The sequence below is a fragment of the Capsicum annuum genome, chromosome 4 (assembly GCF_002878395.1).
Source record: "Capsicum annuum cultivar UCD-10X-F1 chromosome 4, UCD10Xv1.1, whole genome shotgun sequence".
Taxonomy (NCBI): domain Eukaryota; kingdom Viridiplantae; phylum Streptophyta; class Magnoliopsida; order Solanales; family Solanaceae; genus Capsicum; species Capsicum annuum.
In genome coordinates, this window is record NC_061114.1 from 79583993 (window position 1) to 79606761 (window position 22769).

Genomic DNA, 22769 nt, shown 5'->3' on the forward strand with positions numbered 1-22769 from the left:
TGCTTGTCCTCAAGAAACACCACCCCTTTTCATGAGACAATTTTATATGTATTCCCACCTTTTATTTCCTAATGATCACGATGACTTTAGCTTTATTACTACAAGAAAAATCTCTTCACATATGTGAAAGAATGATTTTGAATACACCCCTCAACATAAAATGGAATAATAAAGGATGCAATAGACTTTGAGGAGCAATCATGCAAAAACTACTACTTATTCTAGAAATGACTCACTTCTTGACCTCAACCAAATTTTACTTCCTTTTATCTCATTGTGCAGAAGATGACAAAATCACCACCGCAATTTGTTCACATGCCTCCTCACAAGAAAGAAAATTTTATACACCTAGTTATTAATCATGCAACAAGGAATTTAAGTTCAAACACTCTCTATAAATAAATTCTCAATGTTAACATGTACCATACCATAGGCTTGCCTCTATTTTCAATCGCCACTACAATGACCACATTTGGTTGGGAATCACCAAGGATATTTTAAGGTTATACAATAGGTTTAGGGTAGCGTAGGACATTAATTTTGGATATCAAGGCTAAACACTCCTTGAACTTCTATATCAAACTCATTCCACTTTTGCTATTGGGCTATTTCTTTTCTTTCATCATTGCCTACTTAGCCTTTCTTGCTTTACCCACTTTCATTTCACTTTTTTTCTTCTTTTCTTTTTTTTTTTTGCACAAAATTCATGCATTTATTTGCTATGATGGATTTTTTATCTCTTCTAATCATTTTTCTTTATTTTCTTAAGCATGTTATTTTCTTATGACTTCATCGCCTGATGTTGGGTGTACTTATGCATTCTCGCGTCACTATTCTAGCCTTTTTGGCCTTGTTTTAAGGATGGTTGCATACTATATTTGGAAATAATGAGATAAATTTGTTTAATCATGTGTTTCAAATGGTTACAAGGGTTTTCCAACAAGTTGGTACTAAAAAGAGTCAAGTAGATCTCAATAGAGAAAACTAGTCTTTCTAGCTTGAGCTAGCTTCTTATCTAGTCTATCTCGTTGGACTCTATTGTGTTATATGTGTTCCTTATGGTTTTAAATGTTTTATTATTTGTGGAATAAATTTTTATTAGTGTATAAAGTTCAAATGATTCAAGGAAAGAGTCAAAACATTGAGTGAAAAATCATACAAATCAACCTAGTCTAAGCTCTTATTGTTTATTCATTGTTATGGATATAGTGTTGTTTGTACTTCTAATTCATGCGGTTTATTCTTGAAGGATACTTGGTGATCTTAATATGATGATTTATGAATTATATAGATGCTTTAAAATCATTGGAAAGACACCACAAGATAATGGATGGAAGGAGGAAGGACAATACTTAACAAAAATTTAGAGGACAAATTCCAGAGAAGGCGTGTGATTAGCATGCGTAGCATACTCTATTATTATGGAATAGAGGGAGAAAATCACGCTCCATTCCATAGGAATATATGGTATGATGCACACTCCACTCCACACCTGGGTGTTTTATGCTAATTCGACTATTATACAGACTTGGCTTACCCTTATGCTATATATACATGTTGTATCACATTTTAACATATCTTTTGACATATTAGGAGTTTAAGGGGATGATACAACTTCATAATTAGGTTTTTATTAATTTAATTTAGATCATTCATATTTTTAGACAATAATTACAACCTTGTTATTATGATTTTGACTGTGCATGGCTAAACGTCCTCTTTCCGAGGTTAAAGCCAAAAACTTAAGTTTTATTGTTTTGGATTAAGTTTCTTTTCTTTGGTTATCAATATTGATTGTTTTTTTATTCTTATTTTAATTATTTTAAGGATTAGCTACCCTTATAATACATCAATTGTCAACCTTATGAACTCAGGAAAGGGAATAGGGAGATAGAACATGGGAATAATTAGAGTATGGTTTGTATTTCTTTATGAAATAAGGAATTCAAATTAGTATCTAGGATAGGGATGTACTTAGATACCGTACTTGATTCATACACGGGATGATATTTGTAAAGAACTTAAGTGGACTATTACATTCTCGCTCAATAGTATAGTTGTAAGGTTCAGCTTAGGTAAAGGATTAGAGGTCGGGAAACTATAATCATGTAATTAACCCAACAAATCAACAACCAAGATAAGCAAGTTAATGAATGAATTCCAATAGCATAATACAATTGTTCAGAGTTCTTAACCTTGGTTTTTCTCCTATTGATTATCTCAAGACCTTTACTTTCCGCATTATTTAGTTTTAGTTTACAAATTTCCAAACTCTTTTTGATTACTCTTGCATCAATTAAATCTAAAGTGTGAACTAAAATTTAATCACTGCCAAATCTAGTCTATGTGGGATTGATACATGGCTTTAATTAGACCATTTTACAACTTGATCAGACCACGTACACGTGCATATGTGCTTGGGCGCTGTCAAGTTTTTGGTGCCATTGTTGGGGACTTGTATTTTGGCAATTGTTTATTTTAGTTTTACTTTTAGAATTATTTGATGTTTTTATGCTTGGTATTGGTTTTGTTATTACAGAAAATAAGTTTTTAGGTTGATAAGCTGGCAAGGGATTGGGAATTGGTAGAACAAAATTCTGAACCCAAGCAAGACTTTCACCAATGCAGGAGAGAAGTAATTCTTCTCCCCAAAATTTCTCAAATCCAAGAAGACCAAGAGTATACTATTCCAATGGTTGAACAGTAAGCAGCCAGAAGGACATTTAGGGAAGTGGCAGTCCCACTTCCATTGAACTTAACTTCCCCAATTCAAAGACCTGCAGCTTGGGGGAATTTTGAGTTGAAACATAATATGGTACAGCTTCTTATTAGCAGTGGACAGTTTGCAGAGCTTTCATATGAGGATCTACAAGTCCACTTGCAGACCTTTATTGAACTTATTGATACATCCACTCTGACTGGGGTGAGTCCAAATTATGTGAGGCTGACACTATTTCCCCATTAAGTTTTGGGGGAAGCTAAAAGGTGGTTGAAAGTGGAGCCAGCCAATTCCATTACCACATGGGATGACTTAGCCAAAAAGTTCCTCATCAAATTCTTTCCATTAGGCAAGGCTGCAAAACTCACAATGAGATAGTGAGCTTCAAATTGAAGACTGATAAAAACTTCTATCATGCTTGGGAATGCTTTAAGGCTCTTCTTTGGGATTTTCCACACCACTAACAGTCCAATAAGGTAATTTCTCATACTTTTGTTGAAGCTCTTGATCATAATACTAAGATTTTACTAGATTCAGCCGCAGGTAGTCAAGCGCTGGAATTGAGTTATTATGAGCTATACATATTACTGAACGACATGCCACAAGTAAATCCAAAGTGGAATTCATATTCTAAAAATGCCATAAAAATAATTGCGGGTGTATTAGAGGTGGATCAATTCACAGCCCTATCATCACAGGTTTCTACCTTATAAAATTTGATCAATCATTTAGCAGTATAAAGTTGGAAGCAGCACAACCTACAGACACAGTCAATACCGCCCAATAAGTTGTATGTTGGTGTGATGTATATAAAAATAGTGGTCATCCAGCGGCCATGCGTGCCTTAAATCCAAAATCTGTTATGTATGTAGGTAATTCTCAAAGGCTAAATTATGGTAATGCCTACAACATGAAGTGGAAAACTTAGCCACCAAATCAGCCAAGGAGAGCTCCACAGCCACAAGCACAACCAAATCAACCAACTAGTAATATGGAGGAGATGATGAAACATATCTTGGCTAACTAAGCACAGTTTGATGCAGACTTAAAAAATTTCCAAGCAGTCACACGAAGTTTAGAGCTGCATGTGGGAAAAACTCAGTAATCATTAAATACTAGGCTACAAGGTGGTTTGCTAACTGACATAGAAAATCCAATACAGGTTATGGAAATCACCTTAGGAAGTGGTAAAAAAATTCAAGAAAAACCTCCCAAGGAAACAAAGGAGATAGATACTGATATGGTGACCCAACAGGTAAATGACAGGGATGCTAAAAATTTAAGAATGTTTGATTACCTAAAAGAAAAAATTGTTGCTGAAGAAGTAAAGAAGATGTTGCCACTACCTTTACCTCAAAGGCAGATAAAAGAGTTGCATATTAATTTACCTCTTTTAGATATTTTGCAGAGTATTCCCAAGTATGCAAAGTACTTAAGGGATATGGTGGCAAAGAAGCTGAAACTGCAGGATGTGGGAGCTCTAACTCTAACTAAAGAGTGTAGTGCTGTGAAAGATCCCCATTTGATCAGGGAAATTGAAAGATCGGGGAAAGTTTTCTATCCCTATTAAAATTAGGAGCAAAGTGGTCCATGCACTTATTGACTTAGGAGAAAGCATAAATTTGATGCCCTTATCACTATTTAAAATATTAGGCTTAGGAGAACTGAGACCGACCACTATAGTGTTGCAGATGGTAGATGGGATATTTACACATTCGGATGGAATTATTAAGGATGTCCTCATTAAGGTTGGTAAATTCATTATACCTGTTGACTTTATTGTTCTTGATTTTGAGGTAGGTAAACAAGTACTGATCATATTAAGGCATCCATTCTTAGCACTAGATAGGCCGTGATTAATGTTAGAAAAGGCACACTCAAAATGAGGGTAGATGATGAAGAGGTAGTCTTTGATGTTTACAAAACACCCATCATAAATTCCTAAATTAAATATTTGTGTGTGATTAATGTGATTGAAGGGGAAAGGTATGGGGTGGTCAATCCATAAAAGACCTCTTCGGATCACCATATTCTGTGGTCCAAGTTAAATTCACTGCTTCCCAACATGATGAACGTGGAGTGAAGAGATATGTTGAATTTGAGAGTGCAAACTTAAGAGGTCAGAAACGAATGTGAAAATATCCCCCAAAAAATAGTAAAAAGGTGAAGGAGTATGGTTGAGTTGATATAGGTCATGTCATGACAGTAAATCAAGCGTTGATTGGGAGGTAACCCAAGTTAAGGTAGGTATGTTTTCTTTTCAATTTTTTAAAAATTTTTATTTCACCTAGTTTTTGTTTTTTGTTGAGTCATAGGTTAATGGAAAGTCTAAGTACCATAAACTTGATCTTGAAGCATGGCAAAGATTAAGTGTGGGGTTTTGTGGATTCCATGAATACAAAAGATGCTACTAGTTAGGCCTAGTGTCCTCAGAGAGTTTCTATCTCATACCTTTAGATTCACTTTAGGGACAAAGTAGATTTTTAAGTGTGGGGTGGGAAAATTCCTAAATTTTGTATCAATTTAAATTTTTTTGTGTAAGATATTTGAGATGGTTCTATTTCTAATAACATGATGCAAGCAGGATTGCTTGAAATAGCATGTTGATTGAATAAATTGCTATTTTTTGAGACTCCTAGGCTCATATTGTGACTCTTGTACTTGTTGGCTTAATGTTGAATTCATGCTATTGTTTGATTGAGAGTCTATGATGATCCTATTGAGTTGAGCTTCTTGTTGTAAATGTGAGATTTTTTATGCTTCTTGTTGTATGTGACATATAGAACTTGTCCAGTGTGTGTGTAAAGGGAAATAAAGAATATGAGTTTAGGAGATGATTTAGGCATTTCTTTGACAGTCTTGTTTTATACCTTCTTTTTGTCCTACCCTTGTGCATTATCCAAGTTAACCCCCATTAAGGCTTTAGCTTTTTCATTGGCAACGTCATATATAGCCTAATCCTTTCTTTGGTAGACCATAATTTTATCCAAAAAGCTCTTAAGTGCTTTAATAAAAAATTAATTGAATAAAGAGTTTGAGAAATAAGAGGGAAAAGGTGAATTTGATGCTCCAAGGTAATAGTTATTGGTGTTTATATTTGATGTATGGTGGATGGATGTGATATAAATTATGTTAAAAATATCGTCATGTCTATGAAGAAAGAGAAAAATTGATTCTTATGGTAGTAAGTTATATGTCCACCAAGTGTTTGTGAAAATGCTTAAAAGAGATGGGGCAAAAACAAAAGATATGGGTAAACAAAAATGGTGTAATCTGGTTGTTGGAGATTGTTCTAAATGTATAATGTAGTGTATTAAATCACTTAGAGAGGTTAGTCACTACTCCGAATAGTTCCTACCCATCCCTTAGCCTACATTACAACCCGAAAAAGTCCTAATTGATCCTATACTTTAAATTCTGATATTAGTGGAGCATTACACTAAGTGCAAGCCAATGGTTCATTCTATTTGACCTGTGAGTTCTTTGTGAGAGTGAGCGTAATTTGATTTTTGTACCCATCATATTATGAACTGTATTATCATGAGTGATAATGGGTAACTCTCTTGTTGTGAGGGGCACATGTTTGATGAATATGTGTGATTCGTATAATGTCCTTTATTGAGCAATAAGCATGATTTTTCCACTAGGTGAGTTAATTTTTGAGTCTAGGATGTTTTAGAGTAGCGTTCATGAGCTTTTTATTGTATAAATAACATGCTTAATACAGTAACTTGCATTCTATGTAGTCATTACAGTGCCAGCTTGAGTGTTGTGAATTTAGTAAAAGTGTAGAGTATCCTTAGTTGATGATGATTATAGTTAAGAGTTGTTCGAGGAAGAATAAGGTTTTAAGTGTGGGGTTGTGATGTTGAGTGTATTTATGTATTCTAGCATTTTTAGCCTTTTTTTGAGGATGATTCTATACTATATTGGTATATAATGAGATAAATGTATTTAAGAATGTTTTTATAATAGATACAAGGGTTTTCCAACAAGTTGGTACTTAAAAGAGTCAATTAGAGTTCAATAGAGAAAACTAGTCTTTCTAGCTTGAGCTAGCTTCTTGTCTAGTCTATCTTATTAGATTCTATTATGTTATATGTGTTCCTTATGGTTTTAAATGTTCTTTTATAAGTTGAAAAAGTTGTTAGGAGTGTATAACGTTCAAATGAGTCAAGGAAAGAGTCAAAACATTGAGTGAAACATCATGGAAATCAACATAGTCTAAGCTCTTGTTTTTGATTCATCATTATGGATATAGTGTTGTTTGTGCTTCAAATTCGTGTGGTGTGTTCTTGAAGGATCCTTCTTGAGATTAATATGATGATATATGGATGATATAGAGTCTTTAAAATCATTGGAAAAACACCACAGGACAAGGGATTGAAGGAAGAAGGACCAACACTTAATCAAAATTAGGAGTACAAATTCCAGAGAAGGCGTGCAATTAGCATGCACAAAATGATATATTACTATGGAATAGAGGGTCCAACGCACACTCCATTCCATAGGAATAGAGGGTGTGATGCACGCTCTACTCCAAACCGGGGCATTTTATGCTAATTCGACTTCTACACGGACTTGGCTTACCCTTATGCTATATATATGTTGTATCACGTTTTTACATATCTTTTGATATATTTGGAGATCAAGGGGATTCTAAAACTTCATAATTATGTTTTTATTAATTTAATTTAGATCATTCATATTTTTAGACAATAATTACAACCTTGTTATTATGATTTTGACTGTGCATGGCTAAACGCCGTCTTTCCGGGGTTGAAGCCAAAAACATGAGTACTATTGTTATGGATTAAGTTTATTTTCTATTATTATGAATATTGGTTATTTTTTATTCTTATTTTAACTATTTTAAGGATTAGATACCCTTAAAATACATCAATTGTCAACCTTGTGAACTCAGGAGAGGGAATAGGGAGATAGAACATGGGAATAATCAAAGTATGGTTTGTATTTCTTTTGAAATAAGGAATTCAAATTAGTATCTAGGACAAGGATGTACTTATATACTATAATTAATTCACACGTAGGATGATAATTGTAAAGAACTTAAGTGGACGATTACATCACTGTTCAATAATGTAGTTGTAAGGTTTTGTACTTAGGTAAAGGGTGAGAGGTTGGGAAACCATAATCATAAAATTATCCCTACGAATCAAAAACCAAGATAAATAAGTTAGCGAATGAAATCCAATAGCATAATAAGATTGTTTAGAGTGCTTCTACCCTGGGTTTTCTCCTACTGATTGTCTAAATACCTTTACTTTACGCATCATTTAGTTTTAGTTTGCAAATTTTCAAATTCTTTTTGGTTACACTTGAATCAATTGAATCTTAAGTGTGAACTGAAATTGATCGTTACCAAATCTAATCTCTGTGGGATCGATACTTAGCTTTAATTAGGCTACTTTATACTTGATCATACCACGTACACTTGAGTGTGCGCTTGGGCGCTGTCAAGTTTTTGAGACTTAGTTTTGGTCGTGGCCCGACACATTTTTTTGTATTTTTGTTATCTTTTTCTTTCTTACAAATAAAATAGAAATGAACTACGTTGTTACATTACATTCATGGATTGCCTCCCATGCAGTGCCTTATTTTACATCATGGCATGACTCAGCTCAACCTCACTCATCTGCAAAGGTGATGGACACATTGTGCTTATCTCCATGATCAGCCCAATAATGCGTCTCACGTTGTCCATTAACCATAAACTCCTCAATCTTCTATTTATTCCATATTTCAACCACTCCATGAGGTGCCATTTGCACCACCTCAAAAGGCCCAGACCACTTAGACCGCAATTTACCTGGATATAACTTTAACGTTAATTGAATAGCAAAACAAGTTGTCTGAGTTCAAACACTCTGTCCTGAATTTTATTGTCATGCCATCTCTTGGTTTTCTCCTTTTATAGTTTGGCATTCTCATAAGCATGGACTCAAAACTCATTAAGTTCAACAAGATACAACAATCTCTTCTCTCCTACGGCCTTTATCTCAAGATTCAACTACTTAACAGCCCAATAAGCTTGATGTTCCATCTTTACAGGCAAATGATAGGCTTTCTTGTAAACCAAACAATATGGAGAGATACCAATAGGCATCTTATAAGCTGTCTGGTATGCCCACAGTGCATCATCTAGCTTTTTATCCCAATTCTTTTGTTTCCCATTAACAGTTTTCTGCAGTATTTGCTTAATCTCACAATTGGATATCTCAACTTGACCACTTGTTTGTGGATGGTACGCAGTGGCCACCTTGTGCCTAATAGCATATTTATCTAAATGATTTTTAAACCAAGTGTTAATGAAATGCATACCTCCATCACTGATTGTAGCTCTAGGAGTCCCAAACTAGGAAAATATGTTTTTTTTACAAATTTCAATACCAATCTCACATCATTCGTCAGACAAGCTGCAGTGTTCACCTACTTAGATACATAATCAACTGCCACTAAGATGTACAAGTTACCATTTGATGGTAGGAATGGTCCCGTAAAATCAATCCCTCAAACATCGAATACTTCAATTTTAAGGATATTGTTCAGGGGCATCTCATGATGCATTGAAATTGTACCTAACCTCCGGCATTGATCACAACTCTTCACGAAAGATACTATATCTTAAAAAAATGTTGGCCAAAAGAAATTAGATTGCAAGACTTTTCTGTCTATTCTATCACCCCCATGATGTCCATAAGGAGATGAATGATACTTTTATAGCACTTGTGTGAATTCATCTTCTGGAACACATCTGCATATAATTCCATCAGGACCTTTCTTGAAAATATATGACTCATCCCATATATAAGCACGAGAATCATAAAGCAGTTTCTTTCTTTGTTGAGTAGTGGCTTCGGGAGGATAAATTGAACATGATACCAAGTTCACAATATCGGCATACCACAGAAGATCACAAACATCTAGAGTCAATATTTTTTTATCCAAAAAATCTTTGTGAATGTAGAGAGGGTCATCCACAATATGGTCATGAGACTCCAGCCGCGACAAATAGTCCGCTACTTAGTTCTCCGCTCCTTTTTTTTATCATGAACCTTTAGGTCAAACTCGTGTAGTAATAATATCCATATGATCAATCGAGGCTTTGCATCCTTTTTATTGAAGAGATACTTGATGGATGCATGGTTTGTGTGAATAATAACTTTGGTACCCACTAAGTACGCTCTAAATTCATCGAATGCATAAACCACAACTAATATCTCCTTTTCAGTGATTGTATAATTTATTTGGGCATCGTTTAGGACTTTACTAGCATAATAAATAGAGCAAAATATCTTGTCTTTTCTTTGCCCCAAAACTGCTCCAACAACCATGTGAAATGAATCACACATTAATTCAAATGGTAATTCCCAATCTGGAGAAATCAAAATAGGAGCTTCTGTCAGCTTTTTTTTATAGCTTTACATAGGCTTCTTGACAATCCACCATAACATCAAACTTGGTCTTTTTTCTAACAATTTACACATCAGGCTTGCAATCTTTGAAAAGTCTTGAATAAAATGACTATAGAAACCTGCTTGCCCCAAGAAACTTTGCACTCCCTTGAATATTACTGGATGTGGCATCTTTTAGATCACATTAATTTTAGCTCTATCTACTTCCAATCCTTTACATGAAACTTTATGGCTAAGGACTTTTCCTTCCTTCACCAAAAAGTAGCACTTTTCCCAGTTCAACCCTAAATTTGTCTCTTCAAATTGAGCTGGGACTCGATCTACATTTTGCAAGCATTTATCAAAAGAATCACCGTAAACAGAGAAATCATCCATGCATACCTCGATAAATTGTTCAACCATGTCATAGAATATTGCCATCATGCTTCTTTGACACATTGCAGGTTCATTGTAGAGGCCTAAATGCATGTGTCTGAATGCATATGTTCCATACCAACAAGTAAACATAGTCTTATCTTGATCCTCAGGCACAATGGTGATCCGACTATAACCTGAGTAACCATTAATAAAATAGTAGTACTCCTACCCTACCAACCTATCTAACATTTAATCAATGAACGGGACAGGATAGTGGTTCTTTTTTGTGGCTTCATTAATCTTGCAATAGTCAATACAGATCCTCCATCCAGTCACTATACAAGTGGGAATTATCTCATTAGCTTCATTGGTAACTACATTTATCCCACTATTCTTTGGAATGCAGTGTATTGGTCTTACCCACTTGCTGTCTGAAATTGGATAAACAATTCCATTATCAAGCCACTTTATTACCTCTTTCCACACCACATCCTCCATCACCGGATTCAATTTTCGTTGTTGTTGTACTCTTGGTTTGAAACCGTCTTCCATGTTTATATTGTGCATACAAAAAGCTAGATTTATCCCTGTAATGTCAGATATTTGCCAACCAATCACCTTCTTTTTTCTTTTTAAGACTGTCATTGGTTCCTTTACATGTATATCATATAATCCAACAGACAAAATAACAGGCAAGGTATCATTGTGACCAAGGTAAACATATCTCAAGTGAGGAATAAGAACCTTAAGATCCAATTTTGAAGATTCATTAATTAAAGCTTTGGGAGATGGGCCAATTGGCCTGTTCAATGGCTCAAAAGGCATCTTTTATGTTTCAAATACCGCTAAATCCATGACTTGGGCTAACTCCAGTGCCTCTACATCTCCATAAAGATCATGACCCACCAAACTCGCTCTAATAGATTTTCTGACAACAACAACCTATGATCTGACTCAAGGTCTATAAATGATATAGTAGACAACTCCTCACATATAGCTGGCAATTTTAGCGCCTCATACACATTAAAATATTCCCTTTTATCATGTAATTTCATTGTCATCTTCCATGCTTCTACATCAATTAATGTCTTTCCTATTGCTAGGAAGGTCCGTGCCAATATAAATGGAATGACCGGATCAACTTCAAAGTCAAGAATCACAAAGTCCACTAGAAAGATTAGTGATCCCACTTACACTAAGATATCTTCAACAATTCTATCTGGCCTAAAAAGGGACCTGTCTGCCAACTGCAAAACAATAGTCATGGGTTTGGGACTCCTAAGACCCATATTTCAATACCAAGATATGGGTATAATATTTATGCTATCCCCTAAGTCACACAATCCATGAGCACTGATGGTTTTCCCAATAGTGATCTGCAAAGTGAAACAACCTGGATGCTTCAGCTTTGTGAGCAATTTGTTTTGAATCTTTAATGTGCACTTCTCAGTAAGTGCAACTGTAGCATACTCTGTCAACCAGTTCTTATTTGCCACTATATCCTTCAGGTATTTTGCATATTTGGGAGCACTCTGTAGAATAACAACAGAGGAAGATTTACTTGAACCTGCTTTAGAAGATCCCAAAATTTCTTGTAATTGGCCTCTTCTTGATACTTTTTTTCTTTGAGGGAACGGTAGAGGTGGAGTTTTATTTTCCACATGAATTTCATCACTTGTAGCTTTTTCCTCCTTTTCTTTAGAATCATCATCAGTGACTGGGGAGATAACTTTCTCAGATACCATCTCTTTTAAGTGCAACCCACTCTTTTTTGTAACTGTATTTACCTTCTTTAGGTTCACCTCTGTATCGCTAGGTAAACCTCCTTAAGGTCTTGTATTTTGTCCTCCCGCAACCTGACCGAGTTGTAACTTTGAATTTCTAGTAACCAACTATTGACTTTTCAACTCTGTTTCAAACTGTTCTTGATTAGCTAAAAACTACTTCAACATCTCCGCCACATTACTTATTTGAGTGGCAGCTTGATTATTCTGAAACTGTTGTTGATTCTATTGCACTGCCCCCTTATACTAATTATTATTCTCTAACTAATTTCCACCCCATGAGAAATTTGGATGGTTCCTCTAGTTGGGATTATATGTATTATCAAAATTCTATTATCCCTGAATATTCGCATTCCCCACATAATTAACAGAATCTGGATTAGCCGTACAAGCATCTGTGGCGTGCTCACTACTTTTATAAACCTCACACCAAGAATTTATATGTTGGACTGCATTATCTGTAGTTGCTAATTGTGGAACTCCAAACTTCATCCTATTATGCTGAGTAAGCATATGATTTTGCAATGCTGCAATCTGAGCTGATAGTATGGTTAATTAGTCTGACTCTAATACCCCTGAAACCTTCTTAGGATCATTTCTCGAGTTGGCATGTCAATCAGGATTCCCTTGTGAGGTCCTACTTAGCAGTGTGTACAATTCATCATAGGTCTTCTCAAAAGCTTATCCACATGTTTCTGAATTGAAGAAAATCTTGGTATTTGGTTCTATTCTCTCAATGAAAGTATGAATAAGAACATCATTAGACTGATGATGGTGAGGGCAATTTCTGAGCATATTCTTAAACCGTTCCTAAGATTAGTAGAGATTCTTTCCTTCCTTCTGTCTGAAACTCAGAATCTCACTTCTCAAATGTGCAGTCTTCCCAAGTGGAAAGAATCAAATAAGGAACTTCAAGGCTATATCTTTCTAAGAAGTGATAGAGAGTAGTGGTTAAGTATATAACCACCTCTTTGCTTCCCCAATTAAAGAAAAAAGGAAGAGTATCAATCTAACATAATTATTATTCACCCCTGTAGGAATATAAGTATCGCTTATTTCCAGGAAGGTCTGTATGTGCTGCTGTGGGTCTTCATGCGAAAGGCCAAAAAATTGCCCTGCTGAATTCAGCAATTGCACCATATTCTTCTTTAATTCAAATCAACCACCTGGCTCGAGCTTGAGAATATTGCTAGTCACATGGTTTGTGAGTAGGATTGACACCTCACAAAAAGGTCTAGTAGTTGGTTAAGCAGGAACAACTGGGATAACTGAAGCTAGGACATTTTTGATATTTCGACCGACCAGATCATTTGGATCAACTAGATGAGCCATTTGAACCTATTGAATGGGATATTGAGCTCTGTACCTTTGTTAAAATATCAGTTCTACTTCTGCAAAAGGCTCTACCAACTCTTTATCTCTCACCAATCCTGTTGTAAGCTAATTCTGCAAAAATTCAGCCACTAAGATCAAGTCGTTAATACTTATTATCAGAAACCAAAAATTTAGCAATTTACTAATTACACTAGTACCCAAAAATATCGCAAAAAACTTGATAGCACCCAAGCGCACTCGCAAGTGTACATGGTCTGATCAAGTAGTAAAGTGGCCTAATTAAAGCCAAGTATCGATCCCACAGAGACTAGATTTGGTAACGATTTAGTTTTAGTTCACACTTTAGATACAATTGATGCTAGAGTAACCAAAAAGAGTTTTGAAATTTGTAAACTAAAACTAAATGATGCGGAAAGTAAAGGTCTTAATATAATAAATAGGAGAAAATTCAGGGTTGAATCACTCTTAAAAATCGTATTATGCTATTGTATTTCATTCATTAACTTTCTTATCTTGGTTGTTGATTCGTAGGGTTAATTGCATGATTATGGTTTTCTAACCTCTAATCCTTTCCCTTAGTTGAACCTCACAACTACATTGTTGAGAGGGGGATGTAATAGTCCACTTACTTTCTTTACAAATATCATCCTATGTGTGAATCAAGTACGGTATATAAGTACATCCCTGTCCTAGATACTAATTTGAATTCCTTATTTAATAAAGAAATACAAACCATACTCTGATTATTCCCATGTTCTATCTCCCTATTCCCTCTTCCGAGTTCACAAGGTTGACAATTGATGTATTCTAAGGGTAGCTAATCCTTAAAATAGTTAAAATAAGAATAAAAAAATAACCAATATTGATAAGCAAATCAAACTAACTTAATCCATAACAATAATACTCATTTTTTGGCTTCAACCCCAGAAAGAGGGTGTTTAGCCACGCATAGTCATAATTGTAATCAAAAGGTTGTAATTAATGACTAAAAACATGTATGAACTAAATAAAATTAATAAAAACCTCGTTTGTCCTCAAACAACTTTTAACTATAATCATTGTCAACTAAGGAAACTCTAGACTTCTATAAATGCAAGACACTGAAGCTAGTACTATAATGACTACATAGAATGCAAGTTACTACACTAAGGCTGTTATTTACACAATTAAAAGCTCATGAACACTACTCTAAAACATCCTAGTCTCAAGAATTGACTCACCTAGTGGCAAACTCATGCTTATTGCTCAATCAAGGACATCATATAAATCACCCACATTCATCAAACATGTTCCCCTCACAAAAAGATATTTACCCATAATCACTCATAATAATGCAATTCATAATATGATGAGTACAAAAATAAAATTACGCTCACTCTTACAAAGAACTCACAGGTTACACACAATGAAACATAGGCTTTCCCTTAGTGTAATTCTCCACTAATATTAGAATGTAAAGTCTAGGATCAATTAGGACTTTTTAGGGTTGTAATGAAGGCTAAGGGATGGGTAGGAACTATTTGGGAATAGTGCTAACCTCTCTAAGCGCTTTAATACACTACATTATACATTTAGAACAATCTACAACAACTAAATTAGACTATTGTTTTCTACCCATATCTTTTGTTTTTGCCCCATCTCTTTAAGTATTTTCGCAAACACTTGGTGGACACATAGCTTACTACCACATAAATCAATTTTCCTCTTTCTTCATAACTATGACAATATTTTTAACACAATTTATATCACATCCATCCACTACACATCAAATATAAACACCAATGACTATTACCTTGGGGCATCAAATTCACCTTTTCCCTCTTATTTCTCAAACTCCTTATTTAATTAATTTTTTATTAAAGCACATAGGAGCTTTTTGGATCAAATTATGGTCTACCAAAGAACGGATTAGGCTACATATGAGGTTGCCAAAGAAAAATTTAAAGGCTTAATGGGTTTTAACTAGGATAATGCACAAGGGTAGGACGAAATAAAGGTATAAAATAAGGCTATGAAAGAAATGCCTAAATCATCTCCTGAACTCTCATTTTTTATTTTGCTTTACACACACACCAGGAAAGTTCTAGAATCATATGCAACAAGGAATATAAAAAAATCTCACACTCACATGGAACATGCTCAACTCAATCGGATCATAATAGACTCCCAACCAAACAATAAGATAAATTCAACATTAAGCCAATAAGTACAAGAGTCACAAAATGAGCCTAGGAGTCTTAAAAAATAGCAATTCATTCAATCAACATGCTTTTTCAAGCAAACCCACTTGCATCATGTAATCAGAGATAGCACCAACTCAAATATCTAACATAAACAAATTTTAAATTAAGCCATAATTTGGGAATTTCCCTTGAACGGCACCTCTTTCAACTTTTACCACCCCCAAATTAGGCTTTTAGCCTCAAATTATATTCTTAAGTTCAACGAGGATAAGGTTCAAGAGAGAGATATTAGTATGGTCACAACTTGCAATGTGTTTCCCAAAGAAAATTCCAAAGGATCAAAGTGGGTGACTAAGGATTATATCTATGTTTTGGTAGGCTTTTTAGTCTAAAGTGGACTTCTAATATCACAAGAATGGCCTAGGATCATTTTACCAACCAAATACAATCAAAATTTAGCCTTGAATAACTATGGGGAAAGTTTTAGATGGTACGAGTACACATGAGATATAAAAAAATAAGCTCCCACACATGGCATGTGAATCTCGTCAAGGGGGTTCAATTGTTACTCCCTCTCAAGATAAATAATTTTCCTAAGTCAAACTGCAGAGTCATAAAAGCAAAAAAATTTTGTTACAAAGATGCTCACATCCACACCCTTGAATTTTGCAAAATTTTGGACAGAGGGGGGTGTTTTCTTTCCATTCACACCATGCATAATTTGTTATTCATGGAAACAACCCAAGCACTTGTCTCACATTAAGGCTTTAATATGGAATACACACCCATATGGCTACTCATACTTCGCTAATAGGTTTGAATCTGATCCAAAATCAACAATGCCACGATGTCACTGGTACTCAAACTTTTTTGCATTTGTCACCTTAATGCTAGGGGTACTCAGACTTCCCCTACAACCATGACTAAAAACCCAATCATAATGTTTCCCCTAAAGAATGTCGTCACTCAGTCTATCATAGGGAAAATCTTGTCAAGTGACCAAAATTAAATTAAACAACAATCTAGGAACAAAGTAACTAATCCATTCAAACATGGACACCATCAAAGTACCCAAATATTACAACCCAAATAAAAATAAAAATCATATAAAAGAGCAGAAAAATATAAAAAAAAAATCAATAATACAGGCCTAAATCAAATGAATACGGAGACAGGCACCCCCAACATAAAAGGTAGCAATGTACCCACTACATAAATAATCAAAGATAAAATACATAAGGTTGCTCCCTGAAACTGCATCTAGGGTTGTTGTCACTCTCACAATTTGTATCATTATTGTTCTTGTATGTATTTGACCAATCAGTCGGTGCCTCATCATCACTTTCCACCCATGAGGAAAAAAGTTGATCTCAGGATTTTAGGACCTTCAATAGGCCTTCCACCTCCTTCCACATCTCGTTTAAAAACTAATCCCTCATCTTTTCCATTTTGATCATCTTTTGATATGTAATCCTGAGATCTCGATATGATTATGCAAAAGATGAGTAGGTTTTCTCAAGCCTAGCAATGGTAGCTTTCTTCTTCTTTTGATCCTTTCTGTATTTCTCATAATCAGACCATAACACATATAAATGATGAATGGTGAGGGCTCTCTCGGTCCTTAGGGAAAACTAGACACAAGCTTCCTGAAGGAAGCAATACCAACTCTAATATCCTCGGGAGCACCGGTGGTGTATGGCCTATGAAACTCAGGCTCAATATATGCCAACTTCCCCATGTTGATCTTTTACTTCTTTTCTTTGCCAGGTGTGCCCTCCCCTCAAATACTCAAGGGGTAGATGGGGGTTCAAGGCACACCCAAGTATCTCTAGCATATTCCTCAATCCCTACTCTCCTACAAAGCTTAGTAATTAATAAGGCAAAGAAGAGATGCATACTACCTTAATCCTTGAAGTGGTCCATTTCATTGGCCACAAGCTGACAAACATCCAAAGAAATATCGTCTAAGATGTAAGCAATGATTTGAATAGGTAGATCTGGGACTGTTGCCATGTGGGTGCAAGGGGAGACTCAGCTACATAAAATGTGACACTAAATTTGAGCCTCGAAAGTGAAGGCATTAATGGAGATGTTGATTTTTGTTTTCATCCACGAGACTTCCTTTCTGGGAGATAATCGTTTTGCCAAGTAACTTTCTAACTTACACCCTCTTTCTTTTAATTCCCCCATGTCTGTATGTGGGAGCCCTTAAAGATCATTGATTTGATTTTCCCCAAAATGCATTATTTTTCCACAGATCTTAATAGTCATGTTGGATGGATCCAAGAAAGAAACTGCACAAATGTTGGCACAGAATTCATGGACCCATTGCTCATTTGCACTGAATAGATCTATGGAAAAACACCCCTACCTTATGGTTTCAAGCTTGTCATGGAATGTTGGAAGCTTTTCTGGCACATTATCCAAGAAAATTTTTCTCTTTGGGAGTAGCTTTATCCTTAGAAGATCACTATAGTAGAGAGTGTGACACTCAGGTTCTATGAATCGGATGTAATTAAATATTATGGATTCATATTAAGACCAATTTGAACAATGCTATTAGGTGCTCGAATGTGCCTTTTCAAATGCAAAAACCATTATGGAATACTTATTTAGGCAATGAATCAAAAACATGGTGCAAACACCCTATTTGTATATAATTTGCACAGATTTTGGGGTACTAAAGATTTCTAAACTTGCGTGCGCACCCTACTTTAGCATTCAACACCATACAAATATGAAGTATAAATACATGGAAGCATAAAAATCAAAAAATTAGGCCCTCTCTATATTATGTATTCTATGGCCTATTTCCAAAAATCAAAGCATGGATTCGTGATACCTACTAGATTTGTGATGCAAAAGGGATGCAAGGATACCGTTGGTGATCTTAAAAGCTTTGTTAGAGTTTTTTCCAATTAGAGAGTAAAACTTGGAAGGGAGTGTGAGGGAAATGGGTAAAATAGTGGTCATAAAGTTGAAATGACCGCGATCGAAGTAACGTGGATGGCAACCATCGTACCTAGGGGCCGCATTCACGGTAACTGAGAGCATTTTTGCTTCCCTATTTTCCGCTTTTCAGCCCACTTCTCAAATTCACATATTTTTCCCTATTCAACTTTCAATGTAAAAGTTTTTACACTTCCCCCTTTTTAATATCAACCAATGCACTCCATAACTCCGCAAATACATGAGTTATCAAATGCAAAAACTAATATCTACGCTACAAAATCGTAACAAAAGAATACGAGGCACTTTCGTGGAATTTATGGGTTGCCTCCCACATAGCGTCTTAGTTAACGTCATGTTACAACATCTTTCTTTTGGTTTCATTCTCAAGGCAGGTCCTCAAGCCTAGCTTTTTTTGCCTCCTCAATCTCAACATCCAGCACGGACACAACATAAAGCTCCATGGATTGCTTTTACGTCTTACCAACCTTGAAAGTAACCTCATTCTCTTGCAACCTAAAGTTTATCTCCCTCATTTCTAAATCGACAATAGAAGTTCCAGTGGGTAAAAATAGATGACCAAGAATGATAGGTACCGTTTGACCTATTTCACAGTCCAAGACCACAAATTCCGCCAAAAGTATAAACTTGTCCACTTTAACTAGGATATCATATAAAATTCCCACCGGCCTTTTGATAGAATGATCCACCATTAAGAGTCTCATATATATTGGGGTAGGGGCATTCAAACCAACCATCTTATAGATGACAAAGGGCATTAGGTTGATACTTGCACAAAGGTCGCATAGGGCTTTTGCAAACATATGCATTCCAATGGTACAAGGAATTAGGAAAACTCCAGGATCATCTTTCTTTTCCACAATAGCACTGTCAACAATAGCACTACAACCATGGGTGAGTTCGATCATGTCACCTTCGACAAGCTTCTTTATCGACATTAATTTTTTCATTAGCTTAGTATATCCCAGGATCTCTTGGATCGCCTCAAGCAAAGAGATGTTTATTGATAGATTTCTAAGCTTGGCAATGAATTTTTTTAGATTGTCACCCTTTTCTTTTCCTTAAAATCATTGAAGTAATAGAGTAGGAACTTGGATTGTAGGCCTTGTTTCACTTTGAGGCTTTTTAACCTCAACTACTTCTTCGTCATCATCTTCTTCTTGTTCTTGTTCTTCTTCTTCTTCTTCTTGTTTTTGAGGTTACACCTCCTTTGGATTAGCCTTAGGCATCTTCCAAATCAAGTCATTATTCAAGTGCTCATCAAGTGTCTTCACACTCCCAGCGACAATTACTAGGACTTCAGCATCATTCTTTTGATTAGCAATCGTGTCATTGAAGAGTCCACCTCTAGGCCTAGCGTTTAGTTGCATGAAGATTTGCCTAATTTTGATCTCCAATTTCTTAATGGAGGTAAAGTGGGACACCACGGTTTGAGAGAGTTGAGAGAAGTCACCTTTTAATTCATGAACCATTTTGTCCGTACCTTCCACCCTATGGGGGTTACATAGCGGTCATAATTAAACTATCCCTTTAATCCTCATCACATTCATGGTCCATCAAACCTTGATTCCAAACTTTCATTTGATAGACTGGGAAGGAATCCCTCGAATAGTTTGCTAAATACCAGATCTCCTCATCCAACTTCTTGGCCTCCTCATTATCCTTACAGGCCATAGATTCTATGGTGTTAGCCATTTTCACAGGTGCACCCATAACATACTTTGTCAAGAGCTCAAGTTAGGTCATCATTTTTGCCATGCTCTCCTCTCTTTACTCATCTCTTTTTCTTTTTTTTTTGTTAACCACGGATGTAGAGGGAGAGGTTTTGGGAACTTTGGTATCTCGGGTACGCCAACCTCAATTTTTCTTCATCACCTCTCCTAATAATTGAATTTTCGTATAGTAGTACATATTCACTAGGGAACCATCCACCATATTTTCTACCAAAGTTTTGTTAAGAATATCAAGGGACAGGTAGAAGATTTTGAGAAGCATCTTCTCTGGGAACTCGTGGTTTGGACACTTTGATCTCATACCACATTTGGAGCATTTAGGATGATGGGAAGTATTGATCAAGAAAAATCATGGTAAGCTTATCCCAAGTAGTGATTGAACTAGGTGGGAGTGAATGGAGCCACAATACCACCTTGCCTATTAAAGAGAACGGGAAAAGGGGAAGACGAATAAACTCTTGAGTGATGTGTGCAATGTTGAAAAGTGTACACACCTCCATAAAATTCCTCAAGTGAACATTAGGGTCCTCATATGAATGCTCCCTTTATAGACCATTCGTTTGTAATATGTGTAGCATTACACTTGTTACATGGAAAACACCGTTCACATTAGTTGGTGGGATATGGATTGCTCTTATTTGGCCCGCATCTTTGAGTTATCCCTTATCATCAAGAGAATTATCAAAAGGCCCCATGTTACTAGCGTTATCACTCATTATTGAGTTAACACTACGATCACTTACAAAAATAAAAGAACAGCAAGGAAAGTAAATCACACCACTCTAAATATACCCAAGTAAATATTACACTATACAAGTGAAATCAATATTTCACTCTCCAGCAATGGCGCCATTTTGATAACACTCAACTTACTCCCATGTTTAAGGGGTAAGGCGGTTGTTGTCAATATGTCAACTCACATTGTGGTTGAATCCACAAGGAGTGAAATGCAAATTTGAATTTATTTGGGTTCTCTAATTACTAAAATGATACTCGAAATGCAAACAAAAATAAAATTTAAAGTAAAATGGGTGGGGGGGCTGGTTTAGAGTTTTTTTTAACAATTTTTAGTCAAAAAACACACTAGAATAGAACTTTTGATTTAAACTTAAGTTTGGAGGTAATCTTGGTATTATGCCTACCTAAAAGTAAAGAGCATGTTGGTTAATGATAGTTTAACATGAATCTTAGTTGTTAAGTGAGAGATAGACTAGGTTGAAGGTCTTTGTGGTTAGTCTTTCAACAAAATCACAAAGATGTAACCCATTGGATATTTCGAGCAGCTAACACATGTGTCATTCATAGTCAACAAAAACCTCAATTTGACATCCCTATTTCTAGGAAAATGTCTATGATATTACTTACCCTCCATTTACACTTATGTCGAAAATTGTAAAAGATAGTAAACCATATGCATAATTGTCCACCATTGCCTTGTCCTTTAGACCCCTATTTCAAGGATGCTATGGGTTCTCATATGTTCAACTTCATCCCTCTTTCAGGGATGAAAAAGGTTTTTTAGTTTTTGGGGTTTTCACCTATCAAACCCATTTGGAGATTTGGGTTTTTTACCCATAAATTCAAACTATTTAACTTAAGAAATAGTGGAATTTATACTTAACAACTAAAAATCATGCAAACACAACAACATCCACACATAATTACACTTTTAGTTCAACATAATACCAAAACTAAATTACTTAGCTACTCATGAAAAAATTAGAGAAAGATATACCATAAGGATTATCCAAAGCATTCATCCTCCACAAAATACTACGAATTGAAGTCTCCAAAATTGGTTAAATCTTGCCCAATTATGATTTTTATTTCAAATTCAAAACTGTCTATGAGGTAAGAAATACCAAAGAAGAAATGATTTTTTACTATATAAAGTTTGGGATTCAGCCATGTGAAATTACAAGACTACCCTAGGCAACAATCCCGCTTAGCCGCGATCGTACAAAGTTGTCCGCGATCGTCGTATGGTTCCATGATCGCATTCTACTGACCATCTTGACTGACCATAACCACTGCCTTTGGCCCACGATCATGGTATTTAGGCCTGATGACTACTTCAGGTCTTCAGTTGCATTTCTTTGCTTAGACTTGACCGCTTTTAGCTTCAATACACATCTTTTAATCTCACCAACTCTATGCCTGCAAAATATGGATGTTAGTGCATTAAATCACGATTATTTCTCATTTATTTATGCAAAACTAGGTAGTGTGCATGAAAGTTGAGTGCAAATGAG

The 22769-nt window shown here is 35.5% G+C and overlaps 2 protein-coding genes and 1 non-coding gene across 3 annotated transcripts; 1 reads left to right on the top strand and 2 right to left on the bottom strand.

Annotated features, from left to right (window-relative positions):
- Nucleotides 1–10761: 10761 nt before the first annotated feature.
- On the bottom strand, nucleotides 10762–12257 carry LOC124897958. Its single transcript, XM_047411580.1, has 3 exons — nucleotides 11906–12257; nucleotides 11419–11653; nucleotides 10762–11314 (listed from the first exon to the last, which is right to left on the bottom strand). Exons 1-3 carry the CDS (start codon nucleotides 12255–12257, stop codon nucleotides 10762–10764), a joined length of 1140 nt encoding a protein of 379 aa, XP_047267536.1.
- Nucleotides 12258–13062: 805 nt separating this feature from the next.
- On the top strand, nucleotides 13063–13169 carry LOC124898245. Its single transcript, XR_007055221.1, has one exon. It is a non-coding gene; the product is annotated as a small nucleolar RNA R71 (small nucleolar RNA).
- A 6067-nt stretch (nucleotides 13170–19236) lies between these two features.
- Nucleotides 19237–19722, bottom strand: LOC124897959. The gene has a single exon (XM_047411581.1). The coding sequence runs from the start codon at nucleotides 19720–19722 to the stop codon at nucleotides 19237–19239; it is 486 nt and encodes a 161-aa protein (XP_047267537.1).
- Nucleotides 19723–22769: the final 3047 nt, after the last annotated feature.

Excerpts from the sequence above, each read along its gene's own strand:
- LOC124897959 (XM_047411581.1), bottom strand. The coding sequence starts at position 19,722 with ATGTCGATAAAGAAGCTTGTCGAAGGTGACATGATCGAACTCACCCAT.
- LOC124897958 (XM_047411580.1), bottom strand. The coding sequence starts at position 12,257 with ATGGTATCTGAGAAAGTTATCTCCCCAGTCACTGATGATGATTCTAAA. Across the intron at positions 11,654-11,905 it reads CACAAAGCTGAAGCATCCAG|TTGATCCGGTCATTCCATTT; the intron begins GTTGTTTCACTT and ends TTGACTTTGAAG. Across the intron at positions 11,315-11,418 it reads AATCTATTAGAGCGAGTTTG|GCCAATTGGCCCATCTCCCA; the intron begins GTGGGTCATGAT and ends GCCATTGAACAG.